This window comes from Falco rusticolus, chromosome 9, assembly GCF_015220075.1.
Source record: "Falco rusticolus isolate bFalRus1 chromosome 9, bFalRus1.pri, whole genome shotgun sequence".
In the NCBI taxonomy this organism is placed as follows: Eukaryota; Metazoa; Chordata; class Aves; order Falconiformes; family Falconidae; genus Falco; species Falco rusticolus.
The window spans coordinates 40,010,134-40,035,170 of NC_051195.1; the positions used below are offsets into that span (position 1 = coordinate 40,010,134).

Consider the following 25,037-nt stretch of genomic DNA (forward strand, 5'->3'; position numbering starts at 1 on the left):
GGGGAATCTTATGAGCTCAAATATATAGACACTATATTTTATGTGTTTTATAAAGTTCATATACAATAATACAGTGTTTAGCCCAGATGCTAATTCTTGTTACGTGCTTTCAGAATACTTTTTCTGTGAAAGCATGCTGTCAGGTTTTTTTTGGCCCCAGCTTCTTAGCATTTCTACAGCTTCAAAGATTCACGAGAAGACAGCTGTGTATGTCCAAATTAACTGGGCAGCTTGACAGTGCAAGGAGATTTGTGTTTTCAGTGTGTGTGAAAATGCCCTTTTAGTGCAGTCTTTTGTGTATGCTTTCTTGTAGTTTTTCCTTTCCTCTTTAAGCAGGTGTGTGGAGGAGGCATTCCTATGGCATATGAAGAGTGCTCTAAGACTTTCTGTAATCATGCGGAACAGTTTGCAGAATTCTTCTCATGCTGGTATTCTTTGGTTGAAACTGCTGAATGTGAAAGTAGAGAGAAGTTCATTGTTTCAGAGCATGCTCTTTTCAGAGAAGGCTGAGACTGGCAAGGAGATGCTCATTTGAATCACTTCCAGTAGAGATACTTACATTTTGAGAAACACATGTTTGTCTGTGCAAATCTGCAAGGTTTCTGGCTACTACTCTGTTTGGGCAGATGCTCCTTAATTCCTTAAGGAGAACAGAAGGAATAACAAATGTGAGTCAAGAGGCCCTGCTATCTCCCAGTGAGCAGTAAACCCAGCATGCAGCAGGGGGTGGGTTACACTTCTGAAAAAGCAGTTTCTTTTTGACTGGATGCGTTCTAAGAGGTCTCCAAAGAGTTTGGCACAGATAGGTCAGTGAAACTTGGTAGTCCTTTGGACAGTGATTCCATCAATACCACTTGTATGTTATTTTTAATCACTGAAACAACCTCGTAGAGCTAAAACAAATAGCTTCCATTTCTCAGTAGGATAACAGAGGCTGGTCAGAAAGCCTATAGTAATATGGTTGAGTTTAAAATAGAGGAAATTCCAGTACTGCAGCACTGAAAAGGTCTTAAAATTGCTAAGTAAGATTTGTCGGCTCTCTGATTTGCATTGTTTGAGGGATGCATGGTGGTGTATTATGTACAGTGCAATGTGCATTGTAGTGCTGAACTTCTAAGTATCCGCAAGGTGTGTTGAGTCTCAGGTGGACAGCCTGCATTCATCAAACCCCTGGTTTGCTGCTGGCTAGGGGCTTGCAGTCAATGCTTTCAAAACAATGAAAGCTCTATAATAACTGTCAAATGCCCAAACAGTTCAGATTTCATATTCAAGATCTGATCACTTGAAGACTACCAATGTTTTAAAATGGAATCATTAGTTGGATGTGGAGTAATGAGAGATGCAATCATCTGTGCTAATTGGGCTAATAAAATTTCACGTTTCTCCCAGTGTCAGATGATAATCATAAAATGATTCCCCTTTTGTCATCGCAGTGCAGCTTCCCACAGCTTTATGAAGACTTTTCTTTGCTTGGAAGCAGCCTGCTAAAGGCAGGCAAATCTGCCTGGCCATGAGTGTCGCTGCAGCAAATCGAATATTAAAGGGGTAGCTGACCTTTGAATATGGAGTAGCACCTTCTGCTGGCTGGAGTTTGTAAAGCCTGTCTGTATCTAAGGCCCAGTGTTTTTACTGTATAAGGGTCTCTCTTTTACATCAGGCAAAGAAGAACAAGAACTTGGGTGTATTGACTTGACCTTAACTTAGGAACTTCTTGGGTTCAGAATCTGCTACTTTATTGCAGTTAAAGAGACTGAAGCACTGTACGGCGCATTTGTTGAGTGCTAGTACAACACAATGAAAGCCTAATTCCAACCATACTTCTAAAAAGGTGTCTGATCACTGTAAATAAAAAGAAGCCCCACAGAATGTGTGTGCATGCAAAAATTATCCAATTAACTTAAAGGAAGATTAAAATTTAATCAGACATATATATTTTTTTTATTTTAGGAACCTTTCAAAGAAATACCAACCGAAAAAGAACTCCAAAGAGGAGGAAGAATACAGGTATGTTCATGATCCACTCCTGGGTGAGCATGCATTGACTGAGGAAGGAAAAAAGTTTGGCTTACCAACTACAATTTGGTTTGTAAACCACAGATTTTACAGTACAGAAATCATAGATGTAGAAACAGGCTTACATAGTAGATGCTAAGGAGTGGATTTTCAAAGTTTGGATTTGGTCTGTAACTACTCGGTTCCCTTGATATGTTATGACCTGATTTGGAGGGTTTTGTTTTGGGTTTTTAAAGTTTTTATGGTACATGAAAGTCCAGACTGTATGTATGATCCTGTCTCTTTGAAGTGAATGACCAAACTCTTAACAGCTTTTAGCAGGAACAGAAACAGTTGTTAATTTTGGCATGAAATTTAAGCAGTCTGTCTAAGTATTAAATTACTCACATGGACTGACAGCACAGATTAGTAACTTACTAAAAGGATAATGTTATAACACCACAGAGAAACCAGCTCTTCTTGAAGAGTAAGGTGAAGAATGGAGTTTGTACTCCCAGTATCCTGGGATGGATTGAGGTACAAGTTGTTGCTGTTGAAGGGTGTTGTGTGGCCTCAGCTGCCTGCTGTTGATTCACATGTTCAGACTGTATCTCCCTGGTGGCAGGGGACTAATGTATTGCTCGTAGATAATGACTGCAGCATCAAAGCACAGCTTCTTCCTGGGTGATGCTGTGGACATGGATACAGGTGATGATGGACCATGTGTCATTAAGAACATTCCTGTCCTTGATGAGGTTAAAGATGTTCCTTAAAGAGAACTTCTTGGAGGAGGAGCTTTACAACAGACAGGCTATAAGTCAGAGCAAGAATGTTTTTCCTTAGAGCACCCTAACTCTGGAGTTTCTTAGTGTCGGTGTTTTGCAATGCATCAGCTTTGAACAAAGCCATCGCAGAGTCTGACCCTGCAGCCTTGTATTCCAGGAAATTGCCCTGCCTCTGTAGAGCCCAGCAGCAGATTCAAATCCTTGACCTTGAAATTTGAAACATTGCAAATGAGTTTAGATATTGGTCCAAATGTATGATTATATTAATTTAGATTTTTTCGGTCAGACCTTCAAGCTGTTGTATACAGCTACTGTAGTGGCTTGTATTAACAGAGATAACAGCCTTTTCTTTTTTATTTATTTTCAGTGAAGTTGTTTGGGAATCATTTATGCCATTGTTTTCTGAGATACTGATATTTACACAAGGATGCTTACGTTACAGGCACATCAGCTGTTTTAGTCTGTACCCAGGATTAGGAATAAATCTGCCTTTGGGTAGCTACACAAGAAATGAGTACTACAGTGTTTTTTGATACATATTTTATTGCTAGAAAAGGATGTTGGAGTTGAATGATTCACGTTGATGTGGCACAGAAGTTCCCGTGTATCCTTTGCCCTTTTAAATATAGTGTTCACCTCAGTATAGCTTCCTCATGACAAATCCCTAGACATTGTTTGTAGATGTGTGACCTTTAGGTGCCTTGGATGCTGCTGTGAGACAGCCTGTCTAAAAATGATCTATTCTCAAGCTTATTGTCAGCCTGTAGTTCTGTGGCTTTGATCCCCTGTCTTCTGTAGCTGGGATTTGTCTCAAGGCACCACAGCTTGACTGTGAATGTGGCTGCTTGTACTGGACTATTATTTTTAGTCTCTTTTTAGTGTGGTTTTTTCTGTTTTTTCTCTGATGCCTTTTTCATTCTTACTTGTAATGTACCATTCACCTCTTTCCTCTAAATCTCTCCCCCTTTGCTTTGCTTTTTCACCTTTAGGTGATGTTGTCAGTGCAGACTGCTGCCATTTAATATTAATAGTTTTTCTAGTGTGTACAAGTGCAGTGCTTCAAAGCTGCTGTTTTCCAGCTGAGCAGCACAGCACCAACAGAGCTGCATTTTGATACCACAGCTGGCTGTGCTGAACAGGCTAGTAACATAATCTGCTGGTTTAAAATTGCGTGCACAGATGTTTTTTCTTCCTTTTAATAATGCAAGGGTTGTTGTATAGGAGATTATTTTATGTGAAAAATAATCTTTGCCATGGAAGGTGCTAAACATATGGGTTGACAGTGAACACTTGGTTAGTAAACTCACTACCTCTTTGAAATCTTTATAGTAGCTGGTTTAAATCAAACTTAATGTATGAAAAGTTTTCTTTTCTGCACTATGCTATCAAAAAATTTGGTTGCTTAGACAAGATTTTGCCAGGTAGAGTATACTGATGACTCTGTGCACTGAATTGTATGACTTAAAAGACTATAACCAGAAATGTTTTGGTGAATAGAGATTAGAATAGCAAAGTTCCAGAGCTGTGCTGATAAAAAAAACCCTGGCACTCTAAAACTGTGATTATTTTAAGAGCCAATGTCAAACTGTCTAAATTGAGACAAATTTATCAGACAACTGTCAAGTGTGTGGAATAGGCTTCCTTTTGAGAAATTCCTTCAAGTGAATCTGTGCTAATCCATATTCAGTCTCATGTAGCAACACGAAATGCTTAAGAAGTATACAACCTCCCTCTTGCAGTGTGTCTTTCTGAAAAGAAAGGGACTAAAAGCAAAATGCGTTTTTGTCCTCTGCAGGTACACATCAACTAGAGCCTTCCTAGCAACTCTAAATGAAATGAATGACTATGCTGGACAGCATGAGGTCATTTCAGAGAACATGACCTCTCTTATCACGGGAGAGTTAACACGCTATGTGCAGGAGCTGAAACAAGAGAGGAAATCGGTAACTGATTATTTTTTATTATTCACAATTATTTGCTACTTAAGACATAATTAGTGGTAGGGAGTTCAATGTTAAGTAAAATTGATTTGTAGTTAATAAACATGATCTTTGCTAATAAACTAAGCATTAAAAAAAGTGGGTTACGTGCCCTGGCCAAGTCACTGAACCATTTGTATCAAATGTTATAAAAACAGACAGCAATGCCTTCAGGAGAATCCCTGCTAAATAAGGTCAGAGACCCATCTGTGCTTAAGGTTCCATTAGCCAAAAGCTTGTTTAGGGAAGACTCCAGCAGCACTGTGTAAAGCCTGAAAAAGAGGAAAAACTGTATTACTCAGACTGATTGAAAGAATTATTAGGATCTTGGTTTGCATTTTGCTGCTTCTCAGCCAGATCTCATCATTGGAACTTTCTTAAAAATGAGTCTATGAGAAATAGGGTGTCTGTCTTGTTTTGTGATAGTGGGGAATCTAGTTTTTCAACCTGTTATTCTTCAAGACTGGTGGAATTAGGAGCTTTTATTACTACTGTATTTCAGCTATCAGTTTAGGAACTTATGTGCCTGCTACAGTAAATGTTCAAAGCTAATTAATTTGCATGTCATTAGCTGTGAAAGGCATATAATTGAGATGCGATTTTTCTTCCTTGCCTTGAACCCTTTTATCCCTGGGATAAGTGGGCATAAAATAGTCATTCGAAGTGTTATTGTTAGAAATACTGTTAACACAGGTATTAAATTACTAAGAGAAGTGCAACAAGGCAAAGTAGTATGAAGGCACTCACTAGATTTCATTTCTGGACTGTTGATCCATTACAGAAATTGTAGAACTACTCTTGCTCGGTCCAGCAAAACTTATCTGTTTATCGGTAGTCCCACTAAATAAGCATGGGTCAAAGCGCTGTGCAGGACCAGAGTCCTCGAAATTACCATCTTTTCCAAAGTCTGGGGTTCTAGGACTGTTAACAGAAAGTCTGGGGTTCTAGGACTGTTAACAGAAAGTCTGGGGTTCTAGGACTGTTAACAGAAAGTCTGGGGTTCTAGGACTGTTAACAGAAAGTCTGGGGTTCTAGGACTGTTAACAGAAAGTCTGGGGTTCTAGGACTGTTAACAGAAAGTCTGGGGTTCTAGGACTGTTAACAGAAAGTCTGGGGTTCTAGGACTGTTAACAGAAAGTCTGGGGTTCTAGGACTGTTAACAGAAAGTCTGGGGTTCTAGGACTGTTAACAGAAAGTCTGGGGTTCTAGGACTGTTAACAGAAAGTCTGGGGTTCTAGGACTGTTAACAGAAAGTCTGGGGTTCTAGGACTGTTAACAGAAAGTCTGGGGTTCTAGGACTGTTAACAGAAAGTCTGGGGTTCTAGGACTGTTAACAGAAAGTCTGGGGTTCTAGGACTGTTAACAGAAAGTCTGGGGTTCTAGGACTGTTAACAGAAAGTCTGGGGTTCTAGGACTGTTAACAGAAAGTCTGGGGTTCTAGGACTGTTAACAGAAAGTCTGGGGTTCTAGGACTGTTAACAGAAAGTCTGGGGTTCTAGGACTGTTAACAGAAAGTCTGGGGTTCTAGGACTGTTAACAGAAAGTCTGGGGTTCTAGGACTGTTAACAGAAAGTCTGGGGTTCTAGGACTGTTAACAGAAAGTCTGGGGTTCTAGGACTGTTAACAGAAAGTCTGGGGTTCTAGGACTGTTAACAGAAAGTCTGGGGTTCTAGGACTGTTAACAGAAAGTCTGGGGTTCTAGGACTGTTAACAGAAAGTCTGGGGTTCTAGGACTGTTAACAGAAAGTCTGGGGTTCTAGGACTGTTAACAGAAAGTCTGGGGTTCTAGGACTGTTAACAGAAAGTCTGGGGTTCTAGGACTGTTAACAGAGGAATATAATGTATAGACATAACTTTAATTTGCAGAATGGTGTATAATCTTTCACCAACATACTTTGGCAGTGATATGAAAGGATATTTTACATATAGCTGTGATTAGAATGTTTTCTCAGCCACTTCTATGACCTTCTGTTCAGCAGGGATTCTGTACAATAAGCAAAGCAAAAAAAAAAAAAAGCATGCTAGTGTGGCATTTTTCTGTTACTTCTAATGTATTTACCTGATTTTTCAATTACATGGACGTATAAGGTGATTGAAATGTCTATTAGACATTTTAAGCACAAAAAGAGAGAGGACTTGCTATCTTTCTTGTAAAGAATGTGAGTAGTAACTATAAGGGTTTCGGTTTTGTAGACTTCTGTGGTAAATATAGCTCAAATAATAGGTGAATGACAGGAAAATTCGTTTAATATTGGTTGAGTAATAACATCATGGGAACAGCAGAAGACCAACTGACAGTGTATTTACTTGCTGTTGCTTATCCTTTAACAGAAGAGTTGTCAGTCATGGTTGTGTTATGTTCTTGACATGAATATAAGCTATATGAATTACAAATCATTGTCTGATTCCTGTAGATTTCTGATTTCTGAGCAAATGGTGTTGAAAAGAACACTGCTTCTGCCTCCAGGCATCTTTCATACATCACCTGTCTTACTCCATACCATCAAACACTAATGCATCAGTCATGCTCGTCTGCAGGAGGAGAAGGTAGCTGTTGTGTAAATACTGCAGAGGGCTGATGCTCTGCAAAACCTTTTGTGATTTGAATTGGTATTTCCAGAAACTTTGCTGGTGGAGTTCTCATTCTTGTTGCTTGATATGTCATCATCTGCTATGCTACAAGTTCATGGAATCATTTAGGTTGGAAAAGACCCTTAAGATCGTAGAGTCTGATCATTAACCCAACACTACTAAGTCCACAAAGTTGCTCTAAGTCGTAAGTAAAGATGGTTGCTTCTGGGGCTAGAGCCACACACAGGAATTGGGAGACCCACATTCTTGTCTTGTGTAATTTGAATGAAGTCATTCAAGTGTCCAAATCTCTGTAAACCCGTACAAATTCCCAATGATTTCAGTATGACTGAGGTAGATAAGCAGCCTTGCTCTTGTTGCAGTTTCCTACCTGGAAGATGGTAATGATATACACAAGAAGTGTCGTAAGTATAAATGGATGAAAGATGAATTCAAGTACAGCAGAAAGTGGTCAAGCAAATATATAAGACTAAAGAGCCTCTGTTTCCAGAGGAAACCCCTTTCATATGCAACAGGAATTTTGCATTTAGCTGTCATGGAGTATGAGGGGGGTGATCTTCAAACACATGGGGTCTGATGCATGCCTGCATTACTCTTGTTTTCGTGCTCACTTAGCTCTGTTGATTAAAGTGGGATTACACCAGCAGATGATTGGGGTTGCACAATAATAAATAACACTTCTTTGTTTTTCCTTGATAGGTACAAGTCTGTAGCCTGTAAGCAGCACAGAATCTGATAGTATATAAAGCCTTACATTGCTTTTATGCTGGATAAAATCCATTTGGCATGCCATTTTTATGTATGTTGGATTTGTTTGAGTACTGTGAAAGATGTACTCAATGGCTGCTTATGTCATGTTTTTCTATATGAGAAAGTTGCTAATGGTGAAAATAAAGGAAGAAGCAGCTAATCGGAAAAAGGCAGGACAGTCTTCAGATTGGACAAGTGAGATGATTTGCAAATTCAGTGGTTTAGTGCTGTTCAAAAGCCAGATATCTCCTCTTTCCTTGGGCCCCGTTTGGAGCTTAGGACAGTTCTGCACTACCTTTATGTTTTTACAGATGATGTGCTTTGTTGCATGACTGGTTTTGATAGTCAGAAAGTGATAAGAAAAAACAGACTCTTTTTGTGAAACTTGAATATCCTTAGCAACAAAGGTCAATCAGTATGTTAAACTTTGTCATATTATGCATTCCTCTTCAATGGGATAACCCTCATTGATGTTACCACTGTACCAGATGAGTTGTTTTGCCCTCACTGTCACTGAAGTTAGTATGCCCTGCCTGCTTTTCGCACACAGTGTGTGTGCATGTGAGAGGAAGAACTCGTCGTGCTGTTTCACTTCTTCTCAGCTGTCTAGTGAAGTGAAACTTTCATAGTATAGTTCCTCACTTCAACTTCTTGTATTCTCTTGATCTTGGTGTGTCCGTGCTCTAATGTGAGTAATTACATTTTCAACCAGGATCTTGCTAGCTGCTTCAAAGCTGAAATTTCAGTTCTACAGTGTGTGCATGTCATGTCCCGTGCACCTTCTTTTTGCAGTTATTGAGGCCAGATACATGCGACTGAATTCTCCTTCACTGTTTGAAGACCTCCATCACCAAGCCACACACATCAGTGGGGGATTGTCTCTCAGAGGGCTTTAGGGAAAGAACTTGCTTCTGCAGATGTTCTTTGTGCCACCTCAATTTCATCAAAACCTTACTTTGGGGTAGCTGTGGAAGGTGCATGGGTCATGACATGCACACGTCTGTTGAGCTGGAGGCCCTGCAGTATGACAGAATTGGGTCTTAATCTTGCTTGTCTGTGACAAAAGAAAAGGAGATGATTCCAGTAATGTCAAGAGGGTTGTTTGGATTTTACTTGATGTGCATTAACAGGTAATACATTTCCAGGCTGGAAACATACTCAAGAGTTCTACTTCCACCCGTGGCAACTGTTGATGCTTTTGATAGTGGCTCCTAAGCAGACCAGTTACTCTTGTATGAGAGAAAGGTTGCCAGCATTTTGATTGCTTAGGTGGGGGAATCTGCTTCTTCACATTGCTGCACCTGCCAGGTTACTCAGCATGCTTTGGTCTATTTAAAAAATAAAATAATACACACACACTGGGTTTTTTTTGCTTTGTCACCATCTCTTTTATTGGTGACACCTAAGAGGACTTCTGCGCAAACATGTAGCCAGTGTGGCCCAAGCATTGCAGATGTCTTTATTTTTTAATTAAAGCTTCACAGGGGATAGCTTGGTTTAGGTATTCTCTAAACTATGGCTGAGGAAAACTCTCAATACTGTAGTCTGTCTGGATAGAAATTCAAGAATTAATTCCTGGGACAGTTCTGATTTAGATCTGTGGTCACAAACTAGGTCCAACTCATGGTCTCCTCTGGCAACAGCTGCTCTGTGTAGCTGTTGCTTATGTCAGCTCTACTAAAATGTATTGGGGAGTCATGAGCTATCTCTCTTATTACTACTGCTGCTGCTTTCATCTCCGCCTCCGTCTCCCCTTGTGGGTAGGCTGGCTCCATACAATCAAGCATGAAAGTAAAGTAGAAGCCAAGAGTTTTGGTGCAGCACTGGGATTCTATGGTTGGGAGAGAATTTACCTGATGTCAATACATTCCATTTTGTGTTGGTATGGAAGGAGAACAGGGAATGAATGCATCTTTATGGGTACCATGAGGGCAAAAATGGCCTGGTTCTTTATCATGTGCCCTCCCTGTGTGTATTCATAAGGGGTGTGTGTGTACATGTCAGAGAACTTCCTGGGTTTTGTAGACTCTGAGGTGTTGATGAAAAGTAAGTAATTGGAGGAATTCTGCCACGTTCATTCATTCTGAATAGTGCTCTGTTCTGCAAATAGTCCTCTGGTTTTCAACTGGATTTCTTCACAGCATAATGCATCATGCAAGTCTGAGATAGGATGGCAGAATATGACCCTGTCAAGTGCACAATGGATTTTTTTCCATGTTGCATTTTTGCCTCAAGGTCTCCATATTTTTGGAGCACAGCTGTGCTTTGTGTGGCAGAGGAACAATGAGACATGGTTGCCTTCCAGAAATGGCAAACTAATGGCAAAATGGGTAGTAGGAAGAGGAAAAGAGAGACAGTGAAAGGAAGCGACTTGCTGAACTTCAAACTTCAGATTGATGAGATCCAAACTAGCTTTTCCCCAGCTCTTTTTCTGTGACTAACCCACTCCTAGCTTACTGCCCCATGAATGGAGTTAAAAGTATTCAATTTTAATCTAAGTGTAAGGGTATAAAAATTGAACGTTAATAAATACTTATGTTGCCAGGTAGAAGCTTTGCAGGAACAATTTATGAGCAGAAGGAGAACTCTGGGCATTTATGGGGGATTTTGTTGTGCTCAATAAATACACTGCACAACGATCCAACTCTGTGTATTCATCCACTCTTTCTTACAAGATATTTCAGCTGTATTTTCATTAAGCTAAATTGTGCCAATAGCATATGAAGTAGTAGTTATAAGAAATCAAAGAAGGCAGAAAATTGTTTATGAAAGATCATAATAAATTCTCTATATTCTTACTGAGCATTTCTTAGTTTTCCTTGAACTATGGCACATTAATGAAACTGTTAAATATTTGTATGTATCCTCTAATCATGCTGTGAAGAACTGTTCTGGGGTGGAAAAAGCAAATGCTTATTTACAGAAGTTTCTAAAACTATTTTTGTGTGGAAAAACTATACCTTTCAGATGGATGGGAAATTATTATTAATGTGAGCTTTGGATTTAGCGGGATTGAAGTTGAGACCGCTGGATGTAATATCCTGCTCTTCCCAGTGTTGAAATGGGTACATTGAACTATGAGGTAATAGTTCAAATAATGTAGTTAAACAGAAGCCAATTTATTTAAGGGTTCTGATTGGGAAACAAAATATGGTTACTAGCAAATGTAGTTACCTTTCCTGTGAATTAGCCTGAATATTGCACTGCAGAGCAACAACATGTTAGAGAGATGAGTACCATTTCCTGCTTGGTGCATGACTGTGGCCCACCTAAGGGCCAGAGAGACTGAGCATCAGCTGTGTGTGTGTGTCATAGTTTAATGTGTATTAATCCAATACAATGAACACTAACAACAATTTTATTGTAACACAGTCTGATTAGACCTGTTGTTATCTCAACGCTTTGTGCCCCACGTTGGGCACCAAAAAGGACTGTTGAGGTTTAACCCCGGCCAGCAACCAAGCACTATGCAGCTGCTCGCTCACTCCCCCCTCACCCGGAGGGATGGGGAAAAGAAACAGAAAGGAATGTGAAACTTTGAGGGTTGAGATAAGACCAATTAATAATTGAAACTGAATAAAAAAGGGAAATAATAATAACAATGACAATAACAGTTATAATGAAAGGGTGGGGGGAAAGAATAAAATTCAGAGGGAAAGGGAGAAAGGAAAAAAAGTGATGCACAGTACAACTGTTTCCAGCTGCTGACCAATTCCCAGCCAGTCCCCAAGTAATGATCCATAGGCCCTGGCCAACATCCGCCCCCCCCCCCGCCCCCCGCCCCTGCATTTATATACCAAGCATGATGTCCCATGGTATGGAGTGGCACTTTGGCTAGTTCAGTCAGCTGCCCTGGCTGTGTCCCATGTGAATTCCTTGTGCACCTCCAGCCTTCTCACTGGCAAGGCCTGAGAAACTGTATAAACATTACCTAGCAACAACTAGAAACATCAGTGCATTGCCAGCATTGTTCACATCACCAAACCACAGCACTGTACTAGCTACTAAGATGATGACTCTATCCCAGCCAAAACCAGGACAGTATATTTTATCCTTTGTGCTTTATCAAGACAGACACAGAGACTGGCCTAAAACAAATGAGCAACAATAGAGCCATTCTAGTAGAGCATACCTTAACTGTGGGCAGATGCTGTTTATCTAGGGTCTAATGTACATGATGTGTGTGGGCATGTGTAGTTGGTATTTTAGATAACATTCAATATTTTACCTGTCTGATGCAGGCCTTGATGCTCATGTGTGGGTATATGTATACATGAAGGCTGTATGGAAACAGCTAAAAGGTTGCATCTCTTTAAAGAAATAAGTATTTCTTTGCCTGTTGAGGCATTAACTTGTACATCTTCCAGTTTTCTTATCACTGCAAGAGTTGTACGGGACTGCTACAGACCGCTTCTGTGGAGGGAGGAGACTTTCTTTTGAGATGGCATCTCTTGGTTGTGGATCAGTGGAAGAGAAGCATTGTGACAAGACTGGGAACTAGAAGAGGTGGGAGCTAGAGTATTGTGCTCCTTTATTCTCATTGAAGGATTTAAAAGCACAAACATCTTTTATTCATACCTTAGTTTTCAGTAGTAATGTTGGATGTCCCTTTGAAAAGCCTATAGGTTTGGTCTCACAGAGCACTCTGGCACAGCTGGCCTTTTAGGGATATGATTAGCCCCCAAGGATGAATGTGAGAGTGCGGTACCTGATCTCCAAACAACCTGTCATACCTGTGTGTTTGCTCACTGAATTTGAGGCCTTCTGGCCTGCTGCTGTGAAGCTAGGTGGTTCAGCCAGACTGCTCAAAGAGTTGGCCTGTGGCACAGAATGCCTTTGAGGATCCCTGTAGCTTTGCTCCCATGGAGTTGTTTAGCTAAGCTGTAGGAGCGTAGTGCTGCTCTGCTGAGAGGAGCACAATGCATGGTTGTCTCTGTGCCTGAGAAGAAGTTCTGAGTTATGATTACCAGTATAAGGACTTAATCTGTCATATGTAGCATGAAGCAGCAAGTTACTATGAATGTTACTGACACAGTGACTTTTAGGTTTATACTAATCACCATGATTCTTTTGTCACATCTCCCAGTAGATATAAGCAGCTAGTTCTGGTTGTCTTGTGCAGCTGAAGTAATCTGATCTTTGAAGCCCTAAAACTTTGGTCTGAGCAGTCTGCAGCTGGAATTCCTTTGGAACGCACCGCTTCAAGAGGAGACAAAGTTAAATTAACATAACTTTGATCAGATATTCATATCACCTGTTTCAGGTTTGATGCAGTTGATAGGCACATGTTAAGAATAACATTCATATGGAAGGTTGCAAAGGAGAACAGGGTTATGCCACAATATTAAGAACTAGCACTGATGAGTATGTGTGAAGATAATTAGGTGTTTCACATCAATGTTTACAGGACTACCTTATGCAACTCCTATTACAAATGAGAGTGGTAAGACCTCAAGAACATGTTGCTATTCTTGGAAACAAACATTTCTTTTGAGAAGACTGTTTCCTGTCTTTGCAGCCATGAAAAGGAAAACACTTGACACAGCTTTTTGCAAACTGAGCTGAGAAAGTTGTGGAAAAAAAAAATGTTCTCTAGCAAGGTGGATGTTGGTCTCTTCCTCCAAGTATCAAGTGATAGAACAAGAGGAAATGTCCTCAAATTGCACCAGGGGAGGTTTATATTGGATATTAGGACAAATTTATTTGCCGAAAGGGTTATCAAGCATTGCAACAGACTGCCCAGAGAAGTGGTGGAGTTACCATCCCTGGAGGTACTTAAAAGACATGTAGATGTGATGCTTAGGGATATGGTTTAGTGGTGGACTTTGCAGTGCTGGGTTAATGGTTGGACTTGATGATCTTAAAGGTCTTTTCCAACCTAAATGATCCTATGATTCTAATCACTGGCCATTTTAGGAATCAGTTGTACAAAAATGGAGATAAGAGTTTGAATTGGAGGAGGAAGTACTACATTGTTAGGATGTGCTTATATTGACCGTCAATAAGAGCACAGAATGCTGGTTGCAGAAGTCAGTTGTCACTCTTCAGTGTTTTACCTAGTTTGAAAACAGAAAAGAGAATGAAGCAGCCTTGTCATATATCTTTTTTTGAAAACCGTTGAATAGGATGTTGTCATATGAACCATATGCTATACATATAAATTAACTAAGATTATTCTGACTATTTCAAATATAAAGGCACCACAGATGTGCAAATCTTAAGTTTAACCATGTAATCAATTGCTGTTTACTTCCTTAAGAAAAACAAGGGTGTCTTGTTACAGCCTTTCTTAAAATGCTTTGCATGGTCAGTTTTTGATACAGCGTAAGCAGACCTGTTGTCATGCTGGTTGTCTATGTTTCAGGCAATTCTTTCATTTAAAATTACCTAGGTATTCCTCAGAAAAACTACTGGACTGTCCAGTCTTTCATAAGATGCTTTTAACTACACCTTGCTTTTCTACTGCTCCTCTGAAAATGCTAGAAAGATGAGAGCCATCTTCTAACAAGCTTTTGTTGTCTGCGCTGTGAGCTGTGTGGCTATGTAATCCCTCTGCATACCAAGAAAGTTTTGCAAAAATATCCCACTGCTACTTACCGTAACAGTGTTGGCAGTAACAGGTGCTGTACTGTAAGTAGCTTGCTCGCTGCTCCCAGTGTTTTGATCAACATGGGTGAAAACTGAGCCTAACAAAAGTCAATGAGGGTTTTGTCTTTGATTAGGGGACAGCCACGATTTCTCTGCAGCTGTTTAAAAACACAGTCAGCATGGTAATGAGGAGAACATACCAGTTGCGATGATTTGTTTTAAAAAGGAAAAAACTCACGCATACAGTGTGTCTTTATGTGGATTTCCTGCACTTCCTAAAACTCTTCTTCCTTTACTGTAGCTGAGTATTCATGGAGCTGGGAGTTTGTAGAATATCATGAAAGCTTTTTAAAAAGTTGATCTAATCCACAGTCTTCATATAAGCAACTTAATACTGTGCTGAAAATCTCTTAAATCTTAACACCTCTTGTGAGATCACCTAAAATATAGATTATTGAGTCTTACCCTGTGAGCACAGAATGGATGGAGACATGGTCAATTATGGATTCATCAGAGCACCCTATGACATAGTAACTGCATTTGCTTTAACACACAGGAAAACATACAGTTGTGGTCACGTAGTCAGTATGGTCTGAGTTTTGGTAATGCTGCTATATTTCAAGCTCTTTAGTAGGTCTGATGCTTAGATAAGATATTTTTCAGGGAAGTCTTGAAGTTGGTATAGTAATGGCTAGCCTAAGATGCCAAGGTATAAATTAAAAGGTGATTCAGGGAGGTCGCAATGAACAGTAATAAAACCAAAACTTTCACTTTGCCACGTTTTTAATGTGTGCTTCCAATGCTGTGGCTGTAGCCAAAAAGTCTGGAGAAAATCATGGCTTGTGAACAACCAGTGCTGCCACTGCAGATGTCTTACTGGCACACTTGAAGTGCGAGTCATGAATTCAGTATCTTGCTTGTAATCTTGAGTTTTTTACATAGAAAGCCTGATTAGTGTGCATTAGTTTAGGTATTTGAGGGGGGACAAGTAATATTGTATATTGTATCAACTACTCTAAAAATCACCACATGCTGCTATAATGTGTGTGACTAAGGATGGTAGTTTTCCATATGATTTGCTAAATAATTTGTCGTGTATCCATTTGCTGAATCATCAGGTGTAGAAGAACCAATTATTTCATTTAATTAAAAAAAAATCTTTAAATTAGAACTTGTATCTTGAAATCTTATGAAGGAAGAGTTGATCTTAAGGTTATATTTATATATTGGTGGTGGGGGAGCTAAAAGATGTTTGCTGTTTAAGAAGACTATAAATTAAAGGAAATTAGTTTAAGGAAGTTGAAGCTAGTACAGAGTTTGAGGAAACTGGAGGCTTCCTGTATGACTTTAAGCAGATCACTTAACCATACTGTCTCAGTTCTCTTACCCATAAAATGAGGGCAGTGAAGAAATACAGGTAGTTGAAAGGTCCCACTTAGTTGCTTTATATAAAAATTCATTTTTGGAAGGCAGAAGTCATCCTTTGAGGGCAAAAGATTTGCAAAAGCAGAAAAGCTCTCAAAGCTGTTAACATGTGTAGCTTTATCTCTGATAACAAGGATATATATGTGATAACACCACAAGAATTGGGGGCTTTAAATGTATTTAGAAAATGGTTGAACTGAAAAAGGCAACATTGCAATGTGATATACCTGTATTTACCAGACTGTCACTTGACACTGGTTCCTTGGTGTCACTGTTTAATAATCCTCAATAACGCCCATTTTACATCTCCGTGCTCTGTTTCTGTAAATTAGCTTTTGAAAAAAAAAAGTAGGCAAAATGTAGCAAAATCTGAACAAGATGCAGCTATGTGGCTCAGGCTTACTGCTTCTCTGGTATGTACTCCCAGCATCTTGTAGATTTTATTTTACAGAGAAACCAAATTTAGAAGTAACAGGGATGGCTTGTGCAAAATAGTAATTAATCAATAATGTAGTTTTAAAGTCGTTTAAAAATACGATCTCAGAGTGGCCCTGCTACCTACTATACTTTTGATTCTCCGTTCATCCTTCAGCCCTATGTACAATTATGTTCTGTTGAATTAACCTGGCATGTTGGTTTTCCTAAGGTTTATGGGTCATTGACAGTGTGAGGTTTCATGCAGGCCAGCTGTTCCCAAATCAAGTCCTTTCCTACACTCAGCAAAGTGGGAGCCAGTAAAGAGGGGAGCACACAAGCAGAGGCTGGTGGAGGCAGGAAATGCAGTATGAAGGCAGCCAAGTAATTTTACTCTTAGCTTCACTGTTAAAAGACTTTCACAGATTCCTTGCTCATTAGTAAAATGTTGAAAAATGTAGTGTTAAATTGTTCCTTGGGACTATTTTTGTTGCTCCTTGGGACTGTTTCCCTATACTGTAATTACAAAAGCAAACCTGAAATGAGGGGTGTTTCAAAGCTCCTGGCAAGGAAGACACGGTGTCTGTGACAGAGCTGAAAGGAAATGAGGATCTACAGAAGGAAGAGAAATTGCCTTTCGACCCTTTCCCCACCACTCAGCAGTTTTACAGTTATGTCTGGGGTTTTTTTAATGTCATAATATGGTGACTGAGTTTTTGGAGAAGCCTAGCACAGTAGGCAGGGTTCTGACCTGCACAAGTACCATCAGAGCTCATGGCAAAAGGTGTCTTTCCCCAGCCGCAGCAGTGCCAGGCTTGTCAGCTGTGCTCCCTTCCATGGCCCGGCTGCTGCCCCCACTCCCTCCTCAGTTGGCAGGAGTAGAGCCAGAGTCGTGCATGGCACGTGCCCAGGATTAAAAGTATTACTGACATGCCTCTGTTCCTTGCTTTGAGAATTTTTATGCAGAGATGATAACTATTCAGAAAGTTAGAGTGCCCCTGTGTTCAACTGTAGGTGAGCATCCCTCCTTAACAGTCAGTGTCTGGGACTACAGGTAATAGTATCCAGAGCACTTGGGATACTGTGGTGTTCTGTTCTTGCAGACAGGTTGAAAGTTGTCATGATTTTGAAGGCAATAAAAGTCTATTGCATGTGGCGTGACAGAGAATTGCAGTTTTGGGGCTTATTACTGGTATGTCTGGTGGAGCCAGAAAGGCAGCTAGGAAATGTCAGTAGCATGTTTGCTCCAGAAACCTGCTTCTGACAGAGGAAGATAACAGTCGCTGTAGTGGAAGATGCAGGAAACCAAGTAGCTGCCAACTATAAAGATCTTGCAGGCACCTTTTTCTAACTTCGGCATTTTGTGGCACACTACTGTTCTGAAGTTGGAGTTTTTCTACCCTAACAATTGTTGATGTTGCTTAAGATATATCTAATGTCTGATAATGCGTGGGACTGAGAATGCATGCATTCTAGTGAGTTGCAGTAGGATTATCTGGCAATATCAGACCTTAATTTTTTCAAGTTTACTGTGTGAAACCATACCTGTATTCAAGTAAAACATCCTAATTGCCAGTAAATAACATAGCAGCATGGCATTTCTCTTCCTGTTTGTAGTTTGCTGTATTTCTTTCTCTTACAAGGTGATTTTTAAAAGGAGTCACTGGTTCTAGTAGTCAGTTGGGGGCTGCATTAACTTTTCTATTTAGAGCTGGGTCATTGACTTATGCAGTGATCTTGAATGAATTGCTTATCCTGAGGAAAAGTGAGGCAATAGAGGGGGTAATATCTAAAGCGTATTATTCTCTGATGGAGAGCATTCTGTAAGGGCCAAGAAAGGTTATTTAAACCAACTGCAATTAAGAGTCTCGCTCCAAAAGGCATGTCACGAGAATTTCCTTGTAATGCAGTATGTAGTGGACATCCCACATTTAAAACTTTTGCAACACGTTACTGTTGCACTTGTGCATGGGAGAGGAGGATTTCTGGAGGGACCCAAAGAATGGAATACCTCTCAAGAGACATGAACAGCTGGCCTTGCACATGCAGCCAGTAACTAGGAAGAAGAGGGTTTTATGTTGAGTCTGAGTGAAAATCAGGACAAACTTCAGTTGTTAAAATGAGCTGATCAAGGGCATCTTGGTAAATTCCAAGCAAAGATAAATTTTAATTTAGAGCTAGTGTTTGGTCAGTATCCAAAGAAATACTCTTCAGGTTCTGTGGTATGGGAAACCAATAATTATGAGATACAGTGAACAATACAAGGTAGAACTGTGAAAGGGATTAATTAGCCTCTAGTCTAAATAACCACTGTAATTGATGCAAATATGTATCTGCAGCCTGCTGAGACATTAGCAAGTCATCATACACCTACTCAGTTTACCAGTGTTGCAGAACACAGCTGTCAATAATTTCTGGGGTTTTTTTTTTCTCTGTCCACCCCCCACCCCCCCTTGCCTTCTGGAACTCCTTAAGCATAATTGACTATTTGTTCTTTTGTTGTTCAAAATTTTCTTTTCCTCTTTTCTTTTTCTGAACAGCACTTCCATGATGGCAGAAAGGCACAACAACATATTGAAACTTGCTGGAAACAACTCGAAGCAGTAAGTGGAAACTCCTCAGTTGTGACATTTAAGCCATTTTTATACTGTTTTCTTAGAGATGTTTCCAAACATTATATTTGGAAAAAGAAGGACGTATGGGTAAAACCTGTAGAAATGGGATATTCAAAACTCTGCTGTCTTAAATACACTGTTAGACACGAAAAAGTCTGTTTTAATAGTACATTTGGTTTTCTGTGGGATCCGTGGCTATCATGAGTTCATTATTATATTATTATTATGAGTTCATTATGATATTCATATCATCAAATATTTCATTTGATATGACTTGAAAAGTGTGCTAAGCATTGTTGGAAATGCAGAGTCCCTAAGGGTCCTATTCAGATATTCCACTGCACACTGAATAGCTTCATACTGCATGAATAAATAGAATGTGACCATCTCTTGAGTAAGGTGCTGTTTCCCAAAAGTAAATACATTGGAATTGTTGCTCACGTGATAAATGAACAATGAGACTGTAAGTAGAGGAGAGGATAAAGAAATGGGACATCAGTAACCATAAGTCCTGCTTGCAAGTGTGTGAATCTTGGTAACTCACTTGTTGCGCGTTCTAAAAATGAGGGAGTTAAGTGCTGGGAGTGATTTGGTCTACAAGAGCAGAAAAGATGCTAACGGGGAAAAATATTGAAATACTAGTGATGTTGTAGAATCAAGCAGTCTGAAGAATGGAACAAAATGTGTTTCTGGTAACTTTGTCTGTTTGAAGTTCTTAACTATGGAAATGTATTCCAATGTGAACAAGTGAGACCTAAAATCTGACAGTTGTTAACAGCAGATCAGTTTAGGGGCAGGTATTGATTTTTAGGTAGACTTTGGTATCATGTTTCTTTCCCATAGTGAAGGCTTCTATTTTTCCTTTTCAGAGTAAAAGGCGGTTTGAACGTGATTGCAAAGAAGCTGATCGAGCACAGCAGTATTTTGAGAAAATGGATGCTGACATCAATGTTACAAAAGCAGATGTTGAAAAGGTACGCTAGATGCTGGAGAAACTGTTTATAAACATGAATGTGATAGATGTAGTTTTTCAATCCTGCTGGTAGGATAAATCCTGTGAGTCTTAATGCCTCACTTAAGTCAGTCCATAGGCTAATTAAAAATAGGGAGCTCTCTGCAGATATCTTTATTTGCATAAAGATCTAAACATACAGTCAGTTTTCTTCAGTGAGGTGATATCTGAGTTTAACATAGCTGACATGGCTCTAAATGAGCTTATGCAAAATCAGTTACAACTGGCAACCCAGATTCGGTGGCAGCCAAGCTTGTGAGGGCTCCCTGAGGGGTGCTTGCAGTTACCGTGCATTGTTGGTTGCTCTGTGATCTGGGTAGAACTAAACATCCTGCCTTTTGAGCAATACAAAGAAAAAAAAAAAAGCAAGAGTGGGGAAGCAGAAGCTTAAAATATACTAAACCGAATTATAGGTAAGGAATCTTTTCTAGTCCAAGATAGCAAAAGCTACATTTTACAAAAGCTCCTCAAGATGTCTCTTTCATTCTGTTCTCTGTTAATGTGATCTTAGGAAGCTATCAGATACAAAATTTTCTTTACATCTGTGGGGTCTTAAGATATTTCTAGTCTGCTGAGCATCAATGGAGGTTGTGTAGAAGATGGTATCAAGGACGTTATTAGAAATGAGGACAGTAAATGAAAAAGCAGCTCAGGAAATTTCCCCAAAGTGCTATTGTATATCAAAGGAAAAAATATCTCTGTGGTCTTGCAATTTGCTTGGCTATTAGTTGTAAATTCACCATGCAGATTTGGTCCTTTTTTGCCTTCTGGTTTTGTCAGGACACTTTACAGATGAAAGCATGTACAGGATTGTTAATGGTGTAACATCACGTGTGGGTTTTTCTGCCAGAAGAGGATCATCTCTACTTTATCTGTATAAAGTGATTTTAAATACATTTTTTTCATACATAAAATTAGGTCTTGCCCTAGATATTTTATCAAAGCTGAGGCCATGTTAAAGTGACATTACTTACTATTTGAAATAGAGGAATGAAACTCCTTAATTCTACATCTCTTTCTAAGGCTGGCCTTTTCTGGTCTGAGTGAAAGGCTGCATGTTGGCGGTGTATCAGTCTGACAGTGTTAGATAAATTCCAGGAAGCAATCCCTACCTTGGTGCTCTTTCCCTGTAAAGTGAAGCAGAGGGACTTCCCTTCTAAATTTCTCTAGTTTTTTATTGTATATATTTTAAATTATTTATTGCAAAATGAAGCTTAGTGATATCTTGAAAGAAAAAAAGAAATCTGTTGTAGTTATGTGTGGTGAGTAATCTCAGGAGAAGCCATTAGTCGACTTTCCAGTCAGTCAGTGGGGTAGATGGAGAAGCAAAAGGTTATCAAAACGAGTGGAATGTGAAATAATATTACTGAACAGAGAGAACAGTGTTTTCCAAGTGCATGTGTTAAACTGGGTTCATCCATGTCAGGCTGTGAATAATGCCCTTTCTTTGCTTCCTCTGCCCCTGTGACTGGGACTGCTCTTACATAACTCCCAAGTGCAAAATAGGATATTGTTTAACAGAGGGCTGCTGTTGGGGCAGCTTTCGCCAACTGACTCTAGGGAGGTGCAGAAACTGCTCAGCTTCAAATGAAACAATATGATGACTTTTACCTCCTCCTCCTATTGCAGCGCTTCTGATTTCTCTTGCCCGTTATGGCTTGGCTGTTGCACTTCTACTCTCAGAAATTAGTCTGGCTAGGAAAGCAATTTGGCTGCATTCAGAGCCAGTGCTATTCACTCTGGCGGAACAAGGTGCTCTTCAAGTAATGGGATCAGTTGCCCTCATTTCTTCAGTTTAGGTTTGACACCTTGGCTACTTTAGCTTGTACCTGCAAATGCGAGCAGACACGAGCTATTTTTTGCATCATGCATTAGAGAGTAATGGAATTAAAATTCTGCAGTGATCACAATGACACATGCAATGAAAAGAATACATAAATGCAGTTCCCTAATGCACCTAATGCTAAGCTACTGTATGAGGCTCTGAATTGCTTGCATCTCTCAATCTTTCAGTTGTAGCCTTTGAGAACTACAGCAGTAAATTCTGTGACGCACTGCCAGCTACCAGCACTTAACATGGCCTTGCCTAAGGGATAACTCTTTGTATTACAGTTTGCTAGGATTAAGTAACCACAATAGTGTCAGAGAAGCAAGTGAGAGTTACTTTCCTCCTTAATTTTCCAGGGCTGTTTTCAAAGGGCCTCAGGTGAATGCTCAGAGACAAGGCCGGATGTGCAATATGAGTATCTTCCACGTAGGTTCAAACTCCTTTTGTAGCACCTGCTCAGGTTAGATATGCAGAGAGCACATAATCTGTGCCACTTCTGTGTCTGTTATGGGTTTGATTGTCTTTGCAGCCAGCCAGTCTGGTAGTTGATTTCAGAGAGCAGGGTGGTTAGCTTTGTTTCCTCCTGTCTCCTTTTTTGGCAGTAGGAACAGGGAAAAAGAGACTGTGTTCAGTCTCTGCAATGGTCATGGGCTTTATGCAGGAGTCAAAGAAGAGAGTGGATTAGGGCCCCTGAGCTCCCTTCCTGTGTTTGCACTGAGCCTCTAAATTGCTAGCAGCCAGCGTTTGCAAAGAGATGTTTAAGTGTTAATACGAAGTGCAGTTTGGCACAAAGGTTTTGTCAGTTCAGTTTGGCAAAGTCAGGGTGGGAAGCTGTACTGTGAAAATATCCTTACAAACGAAGTAAGTGGTGCAACATGCTGATGCTAATACTGGGAAGCCTTGTATGTATAACTGTAAGATTTAGCTTCATCTGGATCGCAGTGGGATGTGTGCTTTAAAGCAGTTCTCTTTCAAAAACCACAGCAGAGCTGCTTCAGTTTTTGACCATTTGGGGAAATAATCTCTGTCACCAGCACAGAGCCAGTGTACATATAAGGAAACGCTCTATTGTTTGTTCCTTCTCCTTAGAGCTGCAGTCACTAAAAAGCTGACATCCTTATGGGATAATGTGGTACCCGGTGGAGCCTTTGCAGGCTTCTTGCAATTAAAAAAAAATCAGCTGGATTTTCTAAAGCTCTGTTTTCAAAGTAGGCTTTTCAGAATTTGTTTTTAAAGAGGAGGTGGCTGAGGCCACCCATGGGAAGGGGTGAATGCTTTGCCTCTTGATTTGCACAGCATCTGAGGGGAAGGACAGTGGTTTGAAGTACTTGGTGTCAGGCAGGATCTGTCCTTTTGCTGAAGAGTAGCACGGTTGTATGTTGGCATCCTAGGTAATAATTTTACCAGATGACCACTTCAGCTTTGAGCAGTAAAAATGAGCTGTGCGTCAGTTCCCAGAACTGCCGTCCTGAAGTTGAAGCTCATCACCTTATTCTGATTTTTGTGCCTGTTATGTTAGGAGGGTTCCACCTTGAGTGGATATAAGATTAATGTAAATGTGTTCTGGATTTAGAAAGTAGTTTAGTCGTAGTAGCTTTAGAAAGACATAAAGTGCAAATTTGGCTTAAAGTCTCGTAAGTCAAGAAGCTTCTGACACTGTGAAAAACATGGGGTGGGTATTTTGTTTTGCCTGCGATGGGTTTTTGACTGACTCTCCTTTAGTAAGTCTTCAGCTGACACCCAGAAGGATGAGCTTGTGTTAAGACTTTATTTGTATCCAGTGACATTCAGATATCTTTTGTGGGGCAGTGGGGTTTTCCTACTGATTTTATTTTCTTACATTATGTCTGCCATATCCAAGATTTTTGGAGTCCCCCTATAGCTGAAGATTTGCATAAAGGCATAAAACCTCATACATTATCACCATGACATTAATTTTCTAGTCTGTAAATATAACTACAGAGAAAGAGTGATGTTACACACTTGAAGTTTCGTTTTCTCTTCTCTTTTCATACACCATGTTCCCTGGGTGCTCACCATCAATTTCAATGCAATGTAAAGAGTCTCTGTCACCCTCCTTACCCGTAGAAGACACATCCACTTATGTTGCCTTGGGTAGTCATGAGCTGAATCACTGGCAAATTCTTAGTGAACATAATGTCGAAATACTGCTACTTAGAAATTGGAACAAGCTGATCCTCCTGTCTGTGCAAACTCAGTGATGCTGTAAAGTGAACTGCTGTTCCAGCCTGTAGGCTGCTGTTCTGCAGGACACACATCTCTTCATTAAGCATTGACACATCCTTACAATGAAGGGTGCACTAGACCTGGGCACTGGAGAAATCTGCGAGCTGTGTTTCAGCACTATCCTGCATGCACAGTTTACAGTATGCTTTGTCGGAACAGCAGTCAAGTCACAGTGGAGCCGGGTGCAGCGTGCACCACTGAAACCCCGCAGGCAAACCACAGAGGAACATCTCCAGCTCAGTGCTGTGTTGTTGCAATGTGCATTACTGAGGTTTAGTTGATTAAGACTGTCAGCAGTGAACCCTGCAGCATAACCTGAGATTGTGGGTGCCTGCCTTCTGCAGACCATAACTTCTTAATGGGCCGAATTTTTCAGGAGATGCTGAGTCATCTGCCCTGTGGCAGTGTGACTTGTATCTACTCCCTCTCCTGCCTGCTTTGAGGCACCTCCTGGCATAATGAATTCCTCAGCATACTGGAAAATGTAGTGCCATGCAAAGGTAACGTTAGAAGGTGAATAAGCTCTACAGTGTTTGTGTCATTAATATGGCAGGTACTTAGTGCAGTGAATAATTCCAGAGGCTTTGCTTTTCCTGTACTCTGCTGTGAATTTATAAAAGTGTAGCAGCAGTGCCTCAGTGAAATATGCAGGCAATGTGCATAAGGGTCAGCCCTGAACATAATGCAGGAGGGCCTGGCCTGTGCATTTCTTATTTGAGTTAGATGTTGCATAAGACTTTTCCCATGTTCTCTGTGTGGTGGTGAGTTTTACATACTTCAATTAGGCAGCTGCTTTGCTTTTACTCCACA

The 25,037-nt window shown here is 40.2% G+C and overlaps 1 protein-coding gene across 21 annotated transcripts in view; it reads left to right on the forward strand.

The window, feature by feature from the left end:
* Positions 1–25,037, forward strand: part of FNBP1 (formin binding protein 1) — a 111,593-nt gene that overhangs the window by 40,172 nt on the left and 46,384 nt on the right. For all 21 annotated transcript variants that reach the window (XM_037401160.1, XM_037401165.1, XM_037401147.1 and 18 more), the window contains 4 exons: positions 1,948–2,004; positions 4,573–4,720; positions 19,066–19,128; positions 20,010–20,114. In XM_037401160.1, the coding sequence (XP_037257057.1) occupies positions 4,613–4,720; positions 19,066–19,128; positions 20,010–20,114 (276 nt within the window). In that variant the 5' untranslated portion in view covers positions 1,948–2,004; positions 4,573–4,612. The remainder of the gene's footprint in view (positions 1–1,947; positions 2,005–4,572; positions 4,721–19,065; positions 19,129–20,009; positions 20,115–25,037) is intronic.